At 39.1% G+C, this 23,220-nt stretch overlaps 1 protein-coding gene across 1 annotated transcript in view; it reads right to left on the bottom strand.

Moving 5' to 3' along the window:
- DMD (dystrophin) overlaps positions 1 to 23,220 on the bottom strand; it is a gene marked incomplete at both ends in the record, with an annotated part of 1,915,324 nt that overhangs the window by 1,546,214 nt on the left and 345,890 nt on the right. Inside the window, 3 exon segments of the mRNA XM_084258879.1 lie at positions 3,948 to 4,066; positions 9,911 to 10,083; positions 18,147 to 18,239. Coding sequence (XP_084115005.1) covers positions 3,948 to 4,066; positions 9,911 to 10,083; positions 18,147 to 18,239 — 385 coding nt within the window.

Below are 23,220 nucleotides of genomic sequence, written 5' to 3' on the forward strand. Positions count from 1 at the left end.
ACGCATGTACAACACATCTTATGGGGAAATGGTTGATAGAAAGTGAATCACCTGATTCCAAATAGGATATACCTGATTCAAAATAGGGTATATTTTGAAAGAGATACACCTTTTATATTTGAGCACAAAGATGCATCACTTAAATAACTTTACCCTATCACTACTTATTTTTACATATGTTAACATTTAAACACACTAGAAACAACTCCTGAAATTTCTTATGCTAAAGCTGATTGCTACTTATTTTAAAAAACAATCCTACTGAAAACCAAAGCTTAGGCCCCAAAACACCAGTTAAGGCCAAACAAAGCATACCATACTCAATACTTGCAAAATATGAAAAATCTCTAAAGTATATTTCAGTGATTTTTTAATTTATAAATTAACCTAATCAACAGAGCATATGCTTAGAATTCTAAAAACATTCTTTGGCAGGTGTTTCTTAAACCAAATATAACGTCAATCCCCCAATAATAAAAAATATCTCCTTAAACAAAAAGAAAAATGTTTCATTAACCTCCTAAGGGACATATTAAATATGAAATGAAAATTGTTTTGGAGAATAGCTGGCATCATCATGCATAACCTGAAAAAACAATACTTGGGACCTTCTCAGTGGCACAGTGGGTTGAGCGCAGCACTGTGAAGCTGTCAGCAGTCTCTGCAACACTGGTTCGATTCCCGGCCGACCAGGGAGATTCCCACATGGCATGGCAGACCTCTCCTGTCGTGTCCGCTGCTCCCCTCAGCAGTGTATTTCAGTCAGTCTGCCTGTTCTGCTCCCACTCTTTCTCTGGTGGGTTCTCTCACCCTCCTTTACCTCTAGCCTATACCCCAGGTCTTGTATAAATAAATAAATCTTTAAAAAATAATAATAAGGGCCTCCCCTGGTGGCGCAGCAGTTGAGCGCTGGGCTGCAAAGCTGCCCACAGCCTGTGCAGCGCAGGTTCGATCCCTGCCCGCCGGGCGAGGGACCTCTCCTGCCATGCCTGCTGCTCCCCTCAGCAGTGTATTTCTTTGTCAGTCTGCCTGCTCTGTTCCCCGCTCTGGCTCTGGTGAATTCTCTCACCCTCCTGCGCTTCTGACTGTACCCAGTGCTTGTATAAATAAATAAATAAATAAATAAATAAATCTTTAAAAAATAATAATAAAATAAAAAACAATACTTGGTTAAATAAAAATATGATCTTCTCAAAGATAAGTACTATACTGGGCATGAAAGAAATACAAGAATCTCCCATTACATATATTGAAGAGAGTGTTCAAAGTTTTATATTCTAAGAGATGCTACTCTGTCTTTTATGAATAACAAAGCAGTTAATAAAAAACACTTTATAATTTAGGTAATATTTTTCTTTCAATTACCATTGATGTCATCTCTTGAAACATACTAAGCAGTAATTTTTAAGTATGTATTTGAATATTTCCCTAACACATAGGCAGCAACTGACAGATATTTAAAAATATGTATCAGATTTATGCTGAATCCTCACCTTACTGACACCCATAAATAAATTTTAATAAACCATTTTACAAGGCAGAATGCTCTTTAAATTAGAAAGGAGTCCTTAAATAGAAAGGATTTTCAAATTTTAGATTTTATTTGCAAAATAAAACCACAAACAGTGGTATGATCTCTATCAATCAGCTTATTACACTTGGTTGCATTTGAATTATCAAGTTTGAAATATTATAATGGGGTCCCTATAGTCTATATAAAGTGCATTTCAGGGCCTCCCCGGTGGCACAGCGGTTGAGCGCTGGGTTGCGAAGCTTCCTGCAGTCTCTGCAGCGCAGGTTCCATCCCTGGCTGCTCCCCGGCCACCAGAGGAGGGTCCCACATAGCGTGCAGACCTCTCCTGCTGCCCGCTGCTCCCCTCAGCAGTGTACTTCGGTCCTTCTGCCTGCTCTGCTCCCTGCTCTGGCTCCGGTGAATTCTCTCACCCTCCCGCTCTTCTGACTGTACCCAATGCTTGTATAAATAAATAAATAAATAAATAAATAAATAAATCAATCAATCTTTTAAAATAAATAAATAAAGTGCATTTCAACAAAGACTTTCTATTTAGGAGAGCATATATAATTGGTATATCAGGCTATTGTATAAGATATATCATTTATGTAACTGCCCATCTCTATTACAGGTTCATCAATGTACACTCTGATTAAATAGTGGAAGTCTATCTAACTATCCCCACTTCATTGATTGAAAGGTGGACTTAGAGATTAAAAACGATTTTATCACTTAAGAAGAAGAAGATCTATTTCAACCTGCTCTTACTATTTTATGGAAGGATAGGGCATACACAAGAATAACTAGAGCATATATACCAAATAATGGGAACTGATCGCGAGATGTGAAAACAAAAACCAACTAGCAGGCTTATCTTTCAAATCCATACACATGGCACTTCTCAGGGGTTAAAATCCGTATTTTCATGATGTCTGCCCTCTCTTCCTCACTGGTGTATGAGAAAAATGTGTGAATCGGTACTGAATCAGCACTAGGAGTCAATAGTGAGGCAAATCTGTCCCACACTTCAAAAGACAGAGATATGATTAATACAATTTCTCCCTTAGAGCTAAATTAGGGCAGGAGGATGTTGCTCATCTACCGAATCAACAAAAAGAGTAATAGGAGTCAGCACTCGGCTACACATTATCTGAAGGGGAAGAAACATTTCTAATGAACTTAATCTGATTTCAACTTAGCAAACACATTTGTGCAGCTATAATTTTCTGCCCCAAGTACATGTTCTCACCAAGAGCGGTGCAAAGGTCAACTAGATATGAGCGTCTGGGTTTTGTGGTAGTTCGATACCTCATGTAAAATAAGCAGATTTCCATTTTCATAGCTCTTTTTTTGGAGCTTGTTTCAAGTTAACGCCATCCCATCACCACCACCACCACAACACCACAGGGATCTGCTAGTCAATAAGCTGAGGTGACAAGGTTTCTGGATATGCAACACAGGGTTAGATTCAAGTCAGTGGTAAATTCACCAGCGAAAGATTACCCTCTGAGCGATTTCTGAGATTTTCCTGGTTGGACCTACCACCATCACTTGAGGATCTCCTTATTTGTAACTGATTCATTATGTCAAAGACCTGCCCGAAGATCAACTTGTTTTATATCACAAATATCCATCCGACTGACACTACTACTCCATTTTCTGGTTTTAAAGTGTGGTAAAGCCTTAAGAAAGAGAACAGAGTTTGCAATTTCAAAGAAGTTGGCAACCCAAAATTGTGCCTCATAGGCTAGAAGAAAAGCAGAGGCCATTAACCCTCTAATTCATGTGTCTGGAAGGTATGACTGTGTAGCTCCAGAGATAAGAATGAAATTAATTTAAGTGTAATGTAATAAAAATATTAGTACAGTACTGCCTGTCAACTAAAGCAGCAGAAAGGGAATAATCATCCAACGGAGGACTTTCCCCAGAGTGACAAATTATAATAGAAGCAATGCCAGGAATAGATTTCCTGATTTAAACAGTAAACCATGTTGCCTTTTATAGACTATATGAATGAAACTGGCAAGAGTAACTAATTAATTATAGCTGATTAGTGTATCAAATCTCTCGGTAGAATAAGCAAAACATGAACTTTTTATAATTACTTGGAGTCCGTGTACTCTAAATGTAGTATGTTCTGTCCATAAGGCATATACATTCTAAACGCTTGGGGTTTTTTCCCAGTGTCACACTTTTGTTTTAGATACTGTTATTTTGATAATTAAAATGATATAAGACAATTCATAATTCAGTTCAAGAAGAGAAAACATTTTAAATTCACCTGAAATATAGGGATATAGGGCTATAGAAATACATGTATATACATATATGCAACACATATTCTGTTTTGTGCTTAGCTTGTAGAAATGTTAAGTATGAGCCAACAAACATCAAAACTACACTAAAAACAGAAGCAGTTCAGAAATGTACCAACCTTCAGGATCCAGTAGTTTCTCTATGCCTAAATGTTGTTTGGCGATGTTGAATGCATGTTCCAACCGCTGTGTGGCTGACTGCTGGCAGACCACACTATTCCAATCAAACAGGTCTGGCCTGAAACACATACACACACACATAGACAAAAATCAATTTTTAGAGCATTTTATGAGATTCACTTCAATTCTGATTTCTGATTGATAACCCATGTCCATAATCCTTAACAGTTGATCATAACCCATCAAAACCACTTCTCATTTAAAAATATGTCACAATTTGAATACTTTTTCCAAGCAGCAAAATAATTAAATAAATAAAGTGTTCATCTCACAGACTTTGAATACCATTTTCTGGAAACTTCCAATTTTATAAGCCTGGCCCAGATCACCTCCCTAATCTCCAGACTCTAGATTCATCTACCTATGCAGTATGTCCACTGAGAGTCATCACAAAACTTAAGTGCCCAAAAGTGAGCTTCTGATATTCATTCTTATCCACTCCCCCCAAAATCCACCTACGTCTCTTGTATTTCTTTCTTCTTATATAATCAATGACAAGTTAAAACTAACAGCTGCTAAGATGAGAAACTTTGGAGCCAACTGTGATGGCTTCCACGCCTACAACACCCAGTAAGTAGGAAACACGTCCAAAATTCGGCTTCTCACTATCCTTGCTGTCATCACCTTAATCCAAACCACCATTTTATTTTGCATGGATCACTGCATTAGCTTTCTAATTGTTCCCCTACACCCACTCTTGTCCTTGTTCATCTCTTGTCAGCAGAGCCTCCCCAAATGATCTGGTAAAATGTTTCCTAACATTCTCAAATCCCTGATATCAATGGAGTAAATTCATTGATTCAACTGTGACTTGCAAGCCCTACCTGGTCAGTTTGTCCATTAACTCTTTGATCCTTTTTCTTGTCTTTCTTTCCATTTCCTTCCAACCCATTACACAGCTTCCCGAATTTTCATTTGCTTTTCCCTTTGCCAAGTGTTCTCTTCCCCCAAACATCAAAATGGCTCACTCCTCTACTTTCTTAAACTCTTTATCCAAATCCCACATTATTGATGAGGCCTCCCCTGTTTTCCCTCACAAAATTGCATGATCACAAATCAAATTTACCCATACTCATTTATAATACTTCTTCAGTGCTTTATATTATCATCACTGGCACTCTAACATATTTTAAATTTAATTAATCTAGACTGTACCACAATGGAACATTAAATATAGGTGTTGGGGTATTTGTTTTTTTTTTTTGTCAGTTATGTTCACTTCTAAACACCTAGCGTGACACCTGCAAGAGGTTCAACACCAGAGAATGGATGAGAACATACTACATGAATATCATTTTCTTGATAATAGAGAAAATGAAGTGTAAGAGGCAGTATTTATCCTATAAGAACCTTAAATACAATGATGAGGGCATGCATACATCATGGTAAGGTGAACTCTAAATGTGAAAAAAGCTAAGACATGAGGTTTTCTACAATTTAACAATATTAAGAAATATTTCTGGGGCCTCCCTGGTGGCACAGCAAGTTGAGTGCAACACTGTGAAGCTGTCCTCAGCCTCCGTGGCACCGGTTTGATTCCTGTCCAGCCAGGAAGAATCCCACATGGGGCAGCAGATCTCTCCTGTCGCACTCACTGCTCCCCTCAGCAGTGCTTTCGTTCTGTCTGCCTGTTCTGCTCCTACTCTGTCTCTGGTGAATCCTGTCACCCTCCTGCAACTGTGGCCTGTACAGCAGCTCTTGTATAAATAAAAATAAATATTAAAAAAAATAAAATTAAAAATTAAAAATTAAAAAATTGAAAAAACAAAAAAAAATTAAAAAAATAAAAAAGAATAAAAAGAAAAATTTCTGAAGTTTAAGGGACTCTTTTTTAAACATTTATTTATGCATACAAGAAGTGGGGTGCAGGCCAGAGGTGCGGGGGGATGACAGGATTCACCAGAGACAGAGCGGGGAACAGAACAGGCAGCCTGACTGAAATACGCTGCTGAGGGGAGCAGCGGGCAAGACAGGAGAAGTCTGCTGCGCCATGTGGGTCAGATCCCTGATCTGCCAAGGATCAAACTCGTGCTGCAGAGGCTGTGGATAGCTTCATAATGCTGTGGTTAATTCCTTGTGCCACCAGGGAGGCCCATAAGGGACTTCTAAATGGAAGTTTTGGATTACATTAAGAAAAGTGGTAGGAGATACAGTTAGGAGGGGGCTTGGGATTAGTTTGTAAAAAGGTGTTGGCAGTTAAGGAATTGCAATTGAACCCAACAACATTGGAAACCATTAGTTAAATGGTTCTTCACCTTTTCAGGTTCACATATACCTTTCAGAATCCAATGAGGGCAATGAAACTTCTTTCCAGATAAATACCTGCTCATATCTTTAAATAGATTTAATTTGCATACAACTAGAGGACTATAGGGGCCTATTAGTGGAACCCTACTTAAGAACTTATGCCTTGCAGGGGACATAGTTACAAGGATGGGCTTAGTTGATATTTTCTAAAACCACAATTCAATATATACAGCTTAATTTTTCATTTGACTCATTTCCTTTTAATTTTTCCAACCCCAATTAATTCACCAGAATTTTGGGCACTTCTTAGGAAATATAATCTCCCTTGTATACACCAAGTTCCCCAAAATAGCTAACAATTTTTTTTTACAACCTGAAATAGGTTTATATTGGGAGTTGCCTCTAGTAGTAGGAAGACTGCAAGAAATAAAATTAAATTCAATGTATTTGGGGAAGTTTTAAGTTTTAATTTCACCATGAAGGCTCTTTGTCAATTCCTATGCTCTATATTAAAGACATGCTTTTGTTCTACATAGCTGGCATTCAATTATTGAAATTAGGACCTTTGTGACAACCCTAAGTGTACCAATAAGGATCACCTTGGACCAGAAAGTTCAACCATTTTTTGCCTTTAGATAAACAATATGAACATCTGTCAAAGACAAAAAGAAGAGGGAGAGGATTCATGAAAGCATTATCAATTGTGAGGAACCTCTTGAAAAATATAAAAAGGTAGTTACTGATGATTCATTCAATGTGACAGGAGAGAATTTATGATGGTATTTTGAGAGAAAGTGGGTCAGGGACAGACGCTGCAGGGCAATCTGGATATGTTTGTTGTATAATTTACAAATATAGACAGAAATCATGAAATTGAATATTAACAAATGTAGTGTGTAAATATGCTTGCAGGATTCAAGTCTTCCACTTGAAAAGAAAACGCTAGAGAGCCAACAAGGTCCGCAATAACCTGTTCTGCATTTCTGTTCATCTGCAAATGTGTACATGAACAGCAAGATCACTATGGTCAGGCCCTGGGAAGCGCGTGCAGCATGATGAGCACTGCCTTAGAATGCAGAAGAAATGTCTCCATCCCTCCTCACCTGGCTGTTCTGAAGCTGTGGAATAGTTTGCATCGTGTCATACTTCTGAAAAACAGTGTTAACACTGCTTAACATGCCAAATGAGTGCGAGCCTGCCTCCTTTGGAAAATCAGGTTGCTGAGTCATTCACCTGGAAACTCAGTCTGGATGGGGTTAATTAAACCCAGCTGGAGCAAGACACCTGACAAAGATGCTTATTCAGAGCGCATTTGCTCTTGCATTAAGCCAGCAGAAAATGTATATTCTGGACTTTTCTGGAATCAAGATGGTATAAGAGAATGGTAGCCTCCTCAAGAAAAGTAAGCTGAAAGTGAGAAAAGATAAGCTGCACTGAAAATGAGGGAAGATGCGGTCCAGTGGCATTTCCAGCACAGTTAATAAGGCAATGCATTTAACCCTGGGGATTGGGTTGGGTAAGAGAGATGGGTAATAGGAAAACCTAAGCAGACATTCCTCAGAGTAAACGTGTTAGACACATAGATAGTATACCTAGTGTATGTGTGCATTATATATACAAACTCACCATGTTTTGTTTTTCTTGAACTATTACTAATACATTTAGTAAACCACTTTCCACAAGCAAAAGAATACCACCCATTCTGTCATCTTAGAAAACACAACAGTGTACTGTAATGCAACCATCCCATAACAGGTAGGTTCATCACCGGTTCAAGCAGCCCTATTGGTGTTTTCATGCTGCTCGTCTCTGCACTCCCCCGCAAGTGGCTGCACGCACCGTACTCGACCGCACTGCTCCGCACTCCACACCACACCATCCTCTGCCGCCCTGGCCTTATAAGCCCAGTCTCTTGGCCCGGGTGTATCCTATCTACCGATGCCCTCACCCTACTCCAGGTGTCTGCCATCAGGCATGCATTCAGGATCGCGGGGATCCAACATCAATCGGGAGGGCAGAAAAGCCAGATACTTTTACTGACCCTACATATACAAAACTTGGTTCACTATCTCCCACTAAGTTCTTTTTTATGAAATGTCACAGAAGAACGTGCTTCCCTGCATTATGCTAAATACTGTGCTTTTCCATGGCAAACTTTCTTTCAAAATTCTAAGCCCTCAGTCATAGACTTACTTGTGGCCTGCTCTTTGCCTTGATTGTTAAGACACTCAGAGCTTTAACCCTGAAATATAAAATATATACAGGGCCTTACAGCATTCGCTATTTAAGGGTGTACCTGCCAACAGAAATTACTTCTTTTTCACATATTAATCTGATGGTAATTATTTTGTGTACATTACTCATAGATTTGGAACCATCCTTAAGCTCTATAGTTCAGACTCTCAGTGACATATTTGTACTGTAAGACTGGTGCCAGCAGGCACGGGGCAGGTTCGCAGTCAATTGGGCAGATGGGTAAAGGAGTGTTGGAGCCTTCAGTGGCTTTTTCAGGCTTTTACTGTTTCCACACCATTTCTAGTGGGGCAATGTAGGGTAAGGTAAAAAGTATCAGGCTTTTCTGCCCTCCCACCACTAGGATTGCATACCTGATGGTGGGCACCTGGAGTAGGGTGTGGGCATATGCAGATGCCATTCACCTGGGCTAAGACTGGGCTTTTATGGGCATCATCACGGGGATGCCAGAGAGAAGCAGAAGCAGAACCATGAGAGAGCAGAGCAGCAGAGACCACCAGAGAATGCCAGAAAGCGCAGACAGAGTGTAGACTTGCTGGGGGCTGGGAGGCCTGCCAGCCTCCCGGCCCCCCAGCATCCCTTGCCAGCCGTGCATCCAGTAAAATCCCAATAAAAGACTGCAAGAGCCACCGAGGGCTCCAGGACTCCTTTACCCTGTCTGCATAGAATCATCGAACACCTGCTCTGTGGCCTCCTGCCCTTACACACAACCAGGCACAGGGCAGGCAGGAGGACTGGGTAACCAGGAGGCTGGCAGGCCTCCCAGTGCCTGGTGAACCTTTACTCTCTGGGCTGTCTCTGGACTTGTCTCATGGCTTACTTCCTCCCACAGTCATTGCTCCAATGCTATCCACCACACACTCTAAGTGACACCACCCTTATAGCCCTGCCTTCCTAGGCACAGGTGTGCCCACTTAACACATGCATTATTATACGCCAGGTGCCCATCATCAGGTATGCACACCCTGAGCCCAGCGCCCAAGCGCCTTCTGCATTCAAGGTCGCAGGTGACAGCCACACAGGTCAAAGGCACAACAGCCTGACCAATCTTTATTTACCCTACAAAGACCAACTTCCCTTTTAGCCAAGTTAGAATTTAACCTTGATTTTCTGGCAGAGCCCCAATTTCAACTATGTTGAGCCCATCCTCCTGACCACAATCTCATTCATTAAATATTTAAATTCACAATCTCATTCAGTAATTAAATATTTAAACAACTAAGTGATATATAACCTTAAAATGGATAAATGTTATTTGGGCACTCCAGTGAATGATTAGATCGATATAGTCAGCATCCATAACATGTTGAGGAGATGGAAATGATCTGGAACCACGGGGAAGGAAATTATCCATCTCCAAATCGATGGTTATAAATGTATTCCGTCTCAGTCGTCTCCTTACCTATGACTGTGTATGAGCGCATTCAAAGCCAGGCCATCAGACCAGCTGGTGGTGAAGTTAATGACATTAACCTGTGGATAATTACGAGTTGACTGTCGGACCCAGCTCAGGAGAATCTTTTCACTGTTGGTTTGTTGCAATCCAGCCATGATATTTTTCATTACATTTTTGACCTAGATGTGGAAAACACATTTCATAAGAAAACGTAGTCCCTGGACGAAAACCACACAAACAGAAATGTGAATGTCCTAATCTTCAATAATAAATAATGAGAACTTCAGAGTGAATTAGCAAGGAGAGAGAATGGATTCCATCCAGACAGAGTTCATTTGAACTGGTTAGGAGTTTATTTTGATTGGTTGGTGCCTGGGATACCATGTGGTAGGCTGAACATCGCTCCAGGGTTCTGGGGTATCAAGCTATTTATTTAGCATTTTAAAAATCGTCCCTCTTGAAATTAAAAAAACAAATTGTTTGTCTTCTAACTTGCAATGCAAATGCTATAGTAAAGAGTGCACAAAAACATTAGACTTGTGGGCTTCCCTGGTGGCGCAGCAGGTTGAGCACAACACTGTGAAGCTGTCCGCAGCCTCTGCTGTGAGGGTTCGATTCCCAGCTGGCCAGGGAGCACCCCACATAGTGCAGCAGACTTCTCCTGACTCGCCCGCTGCTCCCCTCCGCAGTGTATTTCAGTAGATCTGCCTGTTCTGCTCCCCGCTCTGTCTCTAGTGATTCCTCTAAACCCCCACCACCACCTCTGGCCTGTACCCCAGTGCTTGTATAAATAAACAAATCTTTAAAAAAAATTAGACTTGTTAACCAAGAATTTAAGATACAGTGAAGGTTTCAGAATAGAGGAATGGCACCATTACTGAGAGAATGGACTTGATTTTCCATAAAAGCCTCCGTTCAAATTTTGCTTCTGCTATGAAGGAATTGTTTTCATTAAACAACATAACATTTTGAGGCCTCTGTTTCCTTAACTATACATACAAGGTTGTAAGAACTTTCATTCTCCTAACTAATCCGACACAGAAAAAAGTTCTAACCACTTTTCCTAGGTTTCAAGAATGGAGGCGGTGCAGGGAGTCCGGTGATCCACCAGATCCGTCTTTTGCGTCAACTGTGCTTGGACCAAATAGACCCGGGAAACTCCCTTCTTCCCAGCCCCCACCCCGCCTCACCCCTTTATTCCAGGTGGACCCTGCAAAACCGACTTCTTAGCCATCCGCTGCCTCCGGGACCAGCCAACACTATTTCGGTTGGGTCTGGCTTGGTTTTGAGCTTACCTCCTCCTCAACCATGAACGCCCAGATTCATCAAAATTAGTCCACCGAGGTGCTGTCCTCTGTCAACCGCCTGTTTAACCTGCAGCTGCAGGTTTCCTACACTGACCTCTCCGCTCATTTCTAACTCGACGAAGGGGACCTAGAAGGTGAACTTGCTTTCTCTTCCACATCCGGAGGTGGGGGGAGCACGAGAACGCACAGGCTATTAAATATGCAAATCCAGCCCTGCAGCGCCTCCTTCCAGCCACGTGTGGAAGCCTCGCAAAGAGGAAGGAGGTGAAACTCTGGACAACAAGCCTCCTAGTGCAGTGGCCTTGGAGGGGCCCCTCTGCAAACCCCTTGGTATATAGGAAGCTGCCCCAACCCATCCCTCCAGCAGCAAGGCAGCTTTTAACCACCCTAAAACCTCCTCCCGAGCTATGGACAGAGCAGAACCTTCAAAGTTTTTAGCAAGGGGAAAAAAAAAAAAGAACTAACGTCGCTTTAACAGAATAAAGTGTTCACATATATTGTATTAAAGGAATAATTAAAGACATTGAAACAACTTCTATAAAATAACACAGAACCTTGTCATATACTTGAAGAAAGTATGTATATAAAATCTGATTAGTTTTTACCACCAAGGTCTTTCCCTTTTGGGAAATTTAAGGTCCAGATATGACCAACATTTGATCAAATGATGAATATTCATTGTGTACTCTAAACATGACATTTTACTTTGCTTCTTCATCCATGTAGAACTTAACAAATGCCTTTGGGGAAAATACATATTTTAACATCTCCAATGTTAGTTATTTTTGTGTGAAAGAGTCAATGCAAATTTTAGGATAGACTAGTAAATTTAACCTTAAAATACTTGAAAAGGATTTGAGATGATGTTTTGTAAATGTGGCAACGATTCAGAGATGTGAAATCTTTGTATGTATTTGTGATCATCCCTTAATAACTAAATCTACTATTTAGGGGTGAGTGATCCAGCTTTCTTAATACCTTCCTGACCTTCTTATTTAGTCAGTTACTCAGTGCATAAATAGGTCAAATAGTTATGTAAGATACATAACTCTCTCATATTCCAAAGTTATAAAATACACAATCTTCAGGAACAGCGAAACTGCAGGATGTGTGCTTTGTTCTGTGCTGATCCAGGGTTAGAATCACTGGATGCCCACTCCGAGGTTGTGATAGATTTGCACTGATCAGATAACCCTCCGGTGATGAATGGGATTCATTTGTGAACTGCTTGGCCAGACTGCCCTCTATGCACATAATGTTAAAGGACAACACAGTATTCAATCCAAAAGCCCTTTAGCATCATTATGTGATTAATTCAGCTTATCAGCCTCATTGGTATTGCTTCTATGTGGCACAAATGTTGCTGAGGAAAAAAAATAAATTAAATAAAGGGCAATTTAAGATAATCCATTCTTCTTTTCCTACATATAAGACAGTTACCAGAAATCTTTATTAGGGATCAACCTTCAATGCCACCAAGCTGCTCCTAAGTTAAGTCTGTACAATTCCTACCCTCAGGGCTTCCTGTCCCTACAATACAAAGAATCAATTTAAATAAATTGTGTGTGTATGTATGTGTGTACAGCTAGATATCTGCTTTTAAAAGGAAAATATTGAAATGTTTTTGAGCAGTGCTCTCCAAAAATGATGCGGAGTTAACTTGGCAAAGATATGATGGTCTTGGAGATGCACCAGCAAGAGTATCTTTCAAAGAAGTGTAATAGTGTAATCTCCATAAAAGGGGGAGGATCCAGGTTTCCTGCCCCATCTAATGAAGGGTGGAGCTGAGCTACAAGGAGAAGCTGAAGGGGATTTGGGAGAAGATTTGGATGAGACTTGATGGAGGCAAAGGGAACAGAGAGATGTGAAAAAGAAGAAAGCCCACTTGCTTCTTGACTTTGGGCTTGCACCAGGGATTTGGGGGACAAATCCCAACCTTCCCCAACAGAAGGTGCCTTAGACTTGGGGCAAGTTTTCTGGCCTCTGCAGCCCCACTTTGGACCAACCTTCTTTGGCTGGATATTTGTCCACATCCACGAGGGGATGGGTGACTTGGGGTGTTTTTTTTGGGAAAGTATTACCCTTTCTTCTCTTACTCTACGCACACTATACTATTAAAGTTCTTTCACAGTAATAGTATGTGTTGTCTCTGTGTGGCAGATATCAGGACCCATTTAGAGTATGCAGGTGTTGGGGTTCTGGGTACCCTCCAGTTTGCACTCTAAAAGAAGATCTGGTGGTCCCAGATGTCACCAAGCAACCTTCAGCTGTTAGTCCTCTCAGGAGCCCTGAGTTGCAGAGTGACATCACTTAAGAACATACCCTTCCTCGGGGCAACCCATATCTGTGACTAATGACCAGCAAAGGTATAAAGACTCAGCCATTCCAGCCCCACACAGGACAACCCTGGAGAGCCATCACTCTAGCTCCACATGCCCTTGGGGTCAATACGGCTGTTGCTGAGTGCTCCTCCAGTCCAGTTCTCCCGCCAGCAACCCTCACACTTCCACAGGCATTGGACTCCCAGAGGCATGACTTAACATCCTGCCTGCTAAACTGTATTTCCTGGGACCTCCTTGGTGGTGCAGGGGTTAAAGACAGTGCTATCAAGCTATTGGCAGCCACTGCAGCAAGAGTTCCATCCCCGGCCCCGCCTGGGAGCAACCCACATGGCACAGCAGACCTCTCCTGTCTCTCCCACTGCTCCCCTCAGCAGTGTGTTTCAGTGGATCTGCCTGTTCTGCTCCCCATGCTCTCTGGTGAATCCTTTCACACACACACACCCCATACACACGCCTGGCCTGTACCCCAGTTCTTGTATGCATAAATAAATAAATCTTAAAAAAAACCCTGCATTTTCTAAAACCCAACCTGTGACTAAAAGGAATTGCAACAAAGGGCAGGAGTGAAGAGAGGTAGACACAATCTTTTATGAGGAAAGGAATTTAAGGTATGAAAAGCCTGTTGAAGACCAGAGGAAGAACTGGCTTGCAAAGAAGGCACTGGTTAGGAAGGATTTGACAGTAAGGGCTCTCGGCAGAATAAAAATAACGTTTCTCTAGTATGTTCTACAAATCCATAAATAATATAAGCATTCCATTGTGAGATAGTCCTGGAATTGAGTGTTTCCTTTGAGTTTGCCAGCAAAGCTAGGGACTTGACCTTTAACAGCAGACCACTGTTAGCAGGGTACATTTTGATCTCCAGTTGGTAACCAGAACTGAGTTAACTGCCCTAAAAAAGATGGTTGGCTCTTTAAAAAAGAAGGAAGCAGGGCCTCCCCTGGTGGCGCAGCGGTTGAGCGCTGGGTTGCCTCTGCAGCACCAGTTTGATCCCAGGCCACAGGCGAGGGTCCCACAAAAAAAAAAAAAAAAAAAAAAGAAGGAAGCATCAACACCAAACACATGTTGTCTGCTTCACGATTTTGTTCAAAGCTACCTACTTTTTAATAGTGGCCTTATTTTTCAAGCTAACAATTTTATAAAAGTGGAAACTGGAAAAACAGTGATAGGGAAAACAGAATTAGCATTCCTGACCTTTTGTGAGTTCAAAAAGAAATTTTCTGTAGCACTATTAATAACACATTAGGTGCCATTGGAACAAAAGGTCCCATTTTCCCATTCCTTTGTGCCATTCTTTTTTTTTTTTTAATTATTATTTATTTATTTATTTATTTATTTATTTATTTATTTATTTATTTGTACGAGCACTGGGTACAGTCAGAAGCATGGGAGGGTGAGAGAATTCACCAGAGCCAGAGCGGGGAACAGAACAGGCAGACTGACGAAACACACTGCTGAGGGGAGCAGTGGGTGGCAGGGGAAGTCTGTCGCACCATGTGGGACCCTCGCCAGTGGCCAGGGATCGAACTGGCGCAGCATAGGCTGCGGGCAGCTTCGCTCAACCGCTGCACCACTGGGGGAGGCCCCCTTCATGCCATTTTTAAACTGATAGTTCTGAAAAATATATTAGGTGGCCCACAGTGTCCTTTAATCTTTGCTGAAATTCAAAGGCTCCTTTGACTATTTAATAGGAAGGCAAATATGTACTCTTGGTAAAAATATCTTTTGGGACTCATTGGGTGATGTTGAGGAGAATTCAGCCAGAGGAATTTTTTTTAAGTGTGTTTAGTAGTTTTAGGAGAACAGGACAGTACACAGTACGATAGGAGAGATAAGTTAAGGAGGAAGAGCTGGGAAGATGAATCCTAGGGCAAGTTAGGGAAAACTAGGCAGCCTCAAGGACAGTGCAGGGACTTCAGGAGTGTTAAGGAAGGCTCCAGAGATAAGGGCCACAAATTCCAAAGGGGACTAATCAAACACCCCAGCCTGGGATCCATTCCTGGCTGGGAGACTGGGCCTGAAAACCTACAATTCCAGTATCAAAGTGATTGAAGAATGCAGCAGGAACATAACAGACTGTAAGAGAGGTTTCAAACATGGGAAGACTGCAAATGTATCCCTTCTTGTATTCCTGGCTATGAAAGCCACTTCACATGCTAATAATAAAATAGGAGCAAGCTCACAAGCAAACGAAATTTTCAGACAGGATAGTTTTGAAACTATTCCTGTGGTGAGTTCAGATGACACTGAAAAGGGTTTTGAGAAGATAAGAAGCGTGAAATCATGTAAGAGACGTTTTGGATAATAAATACAATTAAAAAGCCTAAGTTCTCTGCTGAATTTGTCACAACCAACATCTGCACAACTCAAATTGTTTTCTGAAAGTTGGGGAACCCCCCTGAGCCATTTGTTCCCGGGGCATAAAGTTAACATAGCAATTGACAGTTTCTTAGAAACTACTGTAGCAGTTTTAACAAAGTCTTATGAATAGATTTAATGATTAAAAAGACAATTGGGTTTTGAATGTCTTTTTATTTCATTTTTGTAAGTTTTCGGCTTTAATATAATTTATATATTATAGAAAAATGTTGGATGTAATTTAAATATACTAGAAGCTGTTCTTTCCTCGAGATAACTTGAGAAGTACTGAGCATTGGAATTAAACCAGTTTGGTTGAGGGCCCTCTGTTACCTGGCAAGTTCCATTTAACACCATCACTATATGAAAAAGGCCCAGAATTGGGAATCATGGGCTCATTTGATGCTCTTTTGAGCTATTCTCTGTTGTCAGCAGCTGTAGTTCTCCCTCTTTCCATATAGCTGTAAAATAGGATTGAGTATCTCAAAGGATCGGGGAGTCAATTGGGAGAGCAATGACTGCTGAGCTCTGGTCTACATGCTGTCTGACTTTGAGCAGAACCAATCTACAATGCAAGTTAAAAGTCAACACTATGAAATGAAGTAGTAATACCTGCTACAATAGGGATGAACCTCAAAGATTATGCTCAGTGAAAGAAGCCAGATACAAAAGAAGACATTCCATGATTCCATTGATGTAAAAAATGTCCATAAAGGCAGACATACAGAGCCAGAAAATAGATTAATGTTTGCCTTGGTTTGGGGGTGGGAATAGGAAGTGACTGTAAATGGACATGAGGTTTATTGTTAAAAAGATGGAAATGTGCTAAAATTATATTGTTGCAATGGTTGTATAACTGTGAATATCATAAAATCTTTGACAGATTAGGGGGAAAACTCTTCCTTCCTCAAAATAGTTTGAGAAGCAGTGGGCAACAAAATTTGATCAGTTTAGTATACTTTAAATTTTGCATTTAGGACTAGTAAATTTATGCTGGATAAATTACATCCCAAAAAAGCCATTGTACGTAAAATTAATTTCTGCTAGTAAAAAAAAGCAGACATCTCAATTATTCTCAGAATTCTAAAAATATGACTGGAAAACTCTAAGCAATGTTATTTGTATAATACACTACTAATGAAAATGGTATACTATACTGAGTGCTTCATAGATATTCTGTCATTTAATCCTGACAAGAAATGTGAATGCTAATTATTATTTGTCCTGCTTTGACAGTTAAGGGATTTATAGTCCAGAAAGGGATGGCATTATACCCAATGTCACTAAACTGGTAAATGGGGAAGTTGAAATTTAAGCTCATATGGGTCTCACTGAAAAATAAAAGGATACTCTTCACCAAAGCAAATGACGTTTGAACTTTTTTTGCAAAGATTCAATAGATAGAGGCTTCAAAGATCCTATACTTAGCTGGTTCAGAAAAAGATGCAATTTCAAATGAGATTTTTGACAAGCTTGTGTGTATAACACTTATACACACACACACACACACACATATATATGTATATATATATATATATATACCCCATAAATATGTTGATATTTGTTTATACTGAAAATATGCAAAAGTCACAAGGTGGGCCTCCCTGGTGGCGCAGAGCGGTTGAGCACCATACTGGGAAATTGTCCATAGCCTCTGCAGCACCGGTTTGATCCTAGCCAGTGAGAATCCCACATGACGAGGCAGACCTCTCCTGTCTCACCCGCTGCTCCCCTCAGCAGTGTATTTCATCAGTCTGCCTGTTCTGTTCCCCACTTTGTCTCTGGTGAATCCTCTCACCCTCCCGCACATCTGGCCAGTACCCTGGTTCTTGTATAAAAATGAATAAATCTTTCTTAAAAAAGTCACAAGGTCACATTCATTTCATAATAATTAACAGGAAAAATACCTTTGCTAATAGGTGATTTATAAAGGACAAAGCTTTGTGAATAACATTTTTATTAACTTACTGAAGAAACTTGTCTTTTTTTACTTCATCTGTATGCAGTGAAATAAAACTCAGAAAAAAATTACTGCAAACGTACTAAAGCCTATTTTATAATCTGTCGGTCACTCACATCAGGGGATGACATTAGTTGTTCCAGTGTGAAAGACAGCACGATGAAATGTGTTGTGTATTGTTAGAGGTACACGTTAGCTGTTCAGGTCAAGGGTAAAATTGAAAGGAAAGATCAGCAACATATTACCCAACAAGAAAATACTCATCAGGAGCTTACCTGCCAGTGGAGGATTATATTCCAAATCAAACCAAGAGTCAGTTTATGATTTCCATCTACTATGTCACTGCTTCCAATATTCACTAAATCAACCTGTTAAAGATAAAGGGAAAACATTTGAAGGAAGGAGACAAAATGTCTATTTGGAAAGAAAACCAAATATGAAGGTAATTACATTTAGCTATTTTCAGTGTGTAAGCAGCATTATAACTTTAAAAAATAATCTAAAAATGAAAAAAAATGTACATGTAAATGCACTCTCTGTAACAAACAAGTGTCCCCAAATACATTTACAAAGAGATAGGAAATGAATGTACTTTTAGTATATAAATATATTACTGGAGAGTAAAGAGTCCAATCAGTTATCTCCAAATGAAATATATAACAATGATAACTCATAAGGGATGCCTAAAATTAAGACCTGCTTCCTAATACATAATTGAAACTCAAAAAAAATAAAAAAAAGGCATCAGTCCTTTTATCTAGATCAGAAGAGTGCTTTTATAATTAGGGGTGACTGTAATTGTCTAAAATGCCCTTGCTTTAGAAACACAAATCTGTAACAAACAATGGAGCTTTTCGTTATTCAAGACTGGATCAAAATCTGCAGGATTTCATTTTCAAGGCAAATCCTGTCTCAAGTCCTTCATGCTCCTAACATTTTTAGGTGGAATCAAGTTAAATATAAGCATCAAGCAAATAAGTACATGAAAAGAGTTCGACATTATTAGCCATTAGGGAAATGCAAATTACAACCACAGTGAGCGAGCACTATGTACTTATTATAGGCTAAAATTTAAAGATAGTAACAATGTCAGATGCTGATGAGGATATGTAGAAACTGGATCATGGTGCATTACTGGTAGAAATGTAATAGTACAGCCACCGTGAAAACAGTTGACCATTTCCTATAAAACTGAACATGTATGCTCCCTGCAATCTAGCAATTGGGTTCTTCTCATTTATCCCAAAGAATTGAAAACTTGTGTTTATATAAAATCCTACACATAAGTTTTCATACCAGCTTTATCTGTAGTGGCCCAAATCTGGGAACAACTCAGATGCCCTTCAAGGGCAAATGGTTAAAAAAAAAAAAAAAGAAAAGGTAATATATCCATACCATGTAATACTACTCAGTAATGAAAAGGCATTAACTGTTGATACATACAACTTAAATGATTCTCATGGGAATTATGCTGAGTGAAAAGGCAAAGGCAGGCCTGCCCAGTGGTGCAGTGGGTTGAGAGCAGCACTGTGAAGCTGTCCACAGCCTCTGCAGCGCAGGTTCGATTCCTGGCCTGCCAGGGAGATACCCACATGGCGTGGCAGACCTCTCCTGTCTCACGCACTGCTCCTCCCCTCATCAGCATTTTCGGTCATCTGCCTGTTCTGCTCCCCGCTCTCTTTGGTGAATCCTCTCACCCTCCCGTGCCTCTGATCTGTACCCCAGTTCTTGTATAAATAAATAAATCTTTAAAAAATAAAAAAAGTACTTTCTTTGAAAAAAGAAGAAAAGGCGAAGGCACCTTCAAAAGGTTACATACAGTATGAATCTATTTATATAACTTTTTTTTAAAGACAAAATTATAGAAATGGAGAACTGAGTAGCAGTTACAGAAGGCTAGGAACAGTGGCAGGATGGGTGAAGCAGAGGGATATACTTGTAAAAGGGCAAGTTGAAATCCTAGTGGCTATAAATCTGTTCTACATCTTGACTCCATTGATAGATACAAAAAGTTACACATTATGATAATATTGGATAAAACAAAACCCCCGAGCACTCACATACATGCACACAAACATAAATACAAGTAAAATTGGGGAAATAAGAATATCATCTGTGGTTTCTAAAAATATTGATGACTGGTGGTATTCTACTGGTTTACAGTCCATTACCACTGGGTAAAGCTGGATTAAGGGTACATAAGATCTCTGTATTATTGCTTATAACTAAAAGTGAATTGCATCCAAGAATACTATAAAAGGAGAAAAGATCACCATAAAGGAATCAAGCAACTTCAGATTTTATGTCTATATATTGAATGGGGGGTCAAACTGTCAGAGCAAGAGTTGAGAGTTGAGACTTAACTCTGGTTTCCCTCCCTATTTACTATTCTTGGTTCACTTATCCCTTCCATAATGTTCTTTTGCCTGCCTCCTGAGTCTTACCACTTTGTTTGTCCTGAGGGAAGCAACCTGACAAAGTTTGCCATTCATCTTCCCCAACATATCTTTACTAAATAACTGAGACTCATTTTGGTTAAACCTTTCATTATCTCAGGCTTTAAACCATTACTGGGATAAGTTTCACTACAAAATGTCTTTCCCACATGTTACTCTCACCAGTAAATGTGTATACCTTTCTTTCCTCAATGCTAAATATATATCCCTTATCATTCATCCTAATTTTCTAATTTTTATTAATTATAACTAAAATATGAAGCTATCCTGGAAATTGAAATGAAAATAATAAAAAAGCTACTTGTTCATAGCAGGAATTTAGAAAACCTAAATAAGGGACCAGGAAATAAAACTAATTATAATAAAGTAAAAAGCAAAATCAACAAGCAACTATAAATCAGAGACTTACTACAGGGGGGAGAGCAGGGAATCGGATCAAAACAAGGAGGGTGGGAATTGTATGGGGACTACAATCATGATGAAAATACATGTACTGTGCAAAAATGAAAAATAATGTAAAAAATGTATAAAATAAAAAAGACACGCCAAAATATAAAAGCTACTTGTCTAATGATCATATCACTTCCAGTTATTACCCATATAAACTTATTTGCAGTTTTGAAATATCCTTTCCATGGATTTCAATTACTTAATTTTTTATCCTAACTATATAAAATTATTGGTGGACAGGCTTAAAACAAAATAATTCAGAGGAAAAAAAAGAATCATTTGAATAAGGATAAAAATTTAGATATAAGATCATAATTTAATTCCACACAAAATTTATAGGAGAGGATTTATTGAACTATACATTGATTAGATGTGAGGATGGTACCATATGAACTCTATAAAGAAGCCAACTTAAAGTAACATGTGAATGGATATTTCTATAAGATTCTATTGAGAAGTAAATGAGTAGAGGTGCTAAAATCTAGTTAACAGGAAAAGATCTTGACTTTCTTGGGTATAGGTAAGTCAAGATGATACTGCCATTGTAAGACATTATTTGTTCACCTATTTCTGCAATGCAAATGCTTTTCTATTAGAGAGTTGAATTTCAGGAGTACAGCATGCAAATTTTCCCTAATTCAGTATGCTGTAGTTAATTTGAATATTTCAAATGGTTGAGGACTCACACAGGTTTGTCCTACACAAACAGATAATAATTTGCTGTAATATTTTCATTTTAATTATACAAAGTAGAATACAAGAAATTTCTAGAATTTTTATTAGGAATGGAAAAATAGAGATCCAAGGGGAAATTAATAAATCAAGAAAAGAAAGAAACATCATCTACATTTCATTTGGTAATTCTCACATGGCAGTAGAGGAAAGAAATTCTTCCATATGGAAAAGTGAATGTAAATGTATCAATTTCCTCTTGACTCTTTCATTCAACAAATATATTTTGATGATATGTCAGGCACTGATGTACTTAAGGCACAAAAGGGGAAATATTCTGGTTTCTGGAACTGCAGTAAGATGATATAAGACCAAACATAGTTGAAAATTTATTTTTTAATAATTTTGTTTTTTTGGAAATGAACATACTGAGGTAATCACTGCTGGCAGTTATGTTTAGACTTGCCATAGGATCACCCCCGGGACTTAGAACAAGCAACACATACTCAGATACCAGAAGTCCCTGTTCACTCTCAAACCCTCTCATTGAATGAGTAGGGAAATGGTTCCCAAATTTATTTATCTCCAAAAAATGCCTCCTAAGACCCAATTTTTATTATAATCAGTATTGTTCTCAGGACTGTTAAAGAGAAAAGTACAACTCTTAATGTCAAAAATCTCACAAGCAAGTTACCTAACAAAAACTAATTAAAATGAGGTCAGATTCACAAAAGATCACAGAATGGCCAAAACAATCCTGAGCGAAAAAGGAAAAAAGAAAAAGAAAAAGGAAAAGAAAACTATTCTCCAAAGCTATAGTAATAAAGTGGTATGGCATTTGAATAAAAAATAGACAAACAGATCAAAGGAATAAAATTGAGAGCCCAGACATAAACCCACACTTATACGGAGAGTTAATATATGACAAAGATGCAAAGAGCATACAATGGAGAAAGGAGTCTCTTTGCTAAATGGTACTGTGAAAATTTGACAGCCACATGCGAAAGAATGAAGCTAGATCACAATCTCACACCATACACAAAAAATAGATCAAAGTGGTTTAGAGACTTGAATGTAACACTTGAAAGCATAAAATACATAGAGTAAAACATAGGTGAAACACTACACAAGATTGGATTCAGTAATGTTTTGGGGGACCCTACAATGGCAAGGATATAAAGCAAAAACAAATGGAACATTTATACATCAAACTATAAAAAAAAAACTGCACAGTGGAAGAAACTATCATTAAAACAAAAAGCCACCCTTCTGTATAGAGAAAATATATTCACATCATATATATAACAATGGACTGATATCCAAAATACACAAAGAACTCATAAAACTCAACAATATGAAAGCAAATAACCCAATTAAGAAGTGGGCAAACAACCTAAATAGACACTTTTCCAAAGAAGACATACAGATGGTCAATAGACACAGGAAAAAATGCTCACCATTCCTCATCATTAGGAAAATGTAAATCAAAGCCACAATAAGATACCACCTCACAGCCCTGAAGATGCCACATATCAAACAGACCAGACACTAGTGTTGGTGAGGATGTGGAAAAAAAGGAATTCTTATACATTGTTGGGAATGTAGACTGTACCAAACTCTATGGAAAGCAATATATAGGTTTCTCAAAATTATTAGAAATAGATCTACCATATGATCTAGCAATTCTACTCCTGGGTATCTATTCAAACAATTCAAAAAAAGGAAAAATCCAACTCTAAGTGATATATACATTCCTGTGCTCATTGTCTAC

This window comes from Talpa europaea (assembly GCF_964194135.1).
Source record: "Talpa europaea genome assembly, chromosome: X".
Lineage (NCBI taxonomy): Eukaryota > Metazoa > Chordata > Mammalia > Eulipotyphla > Talpidae > Talpa > Talpa europaea.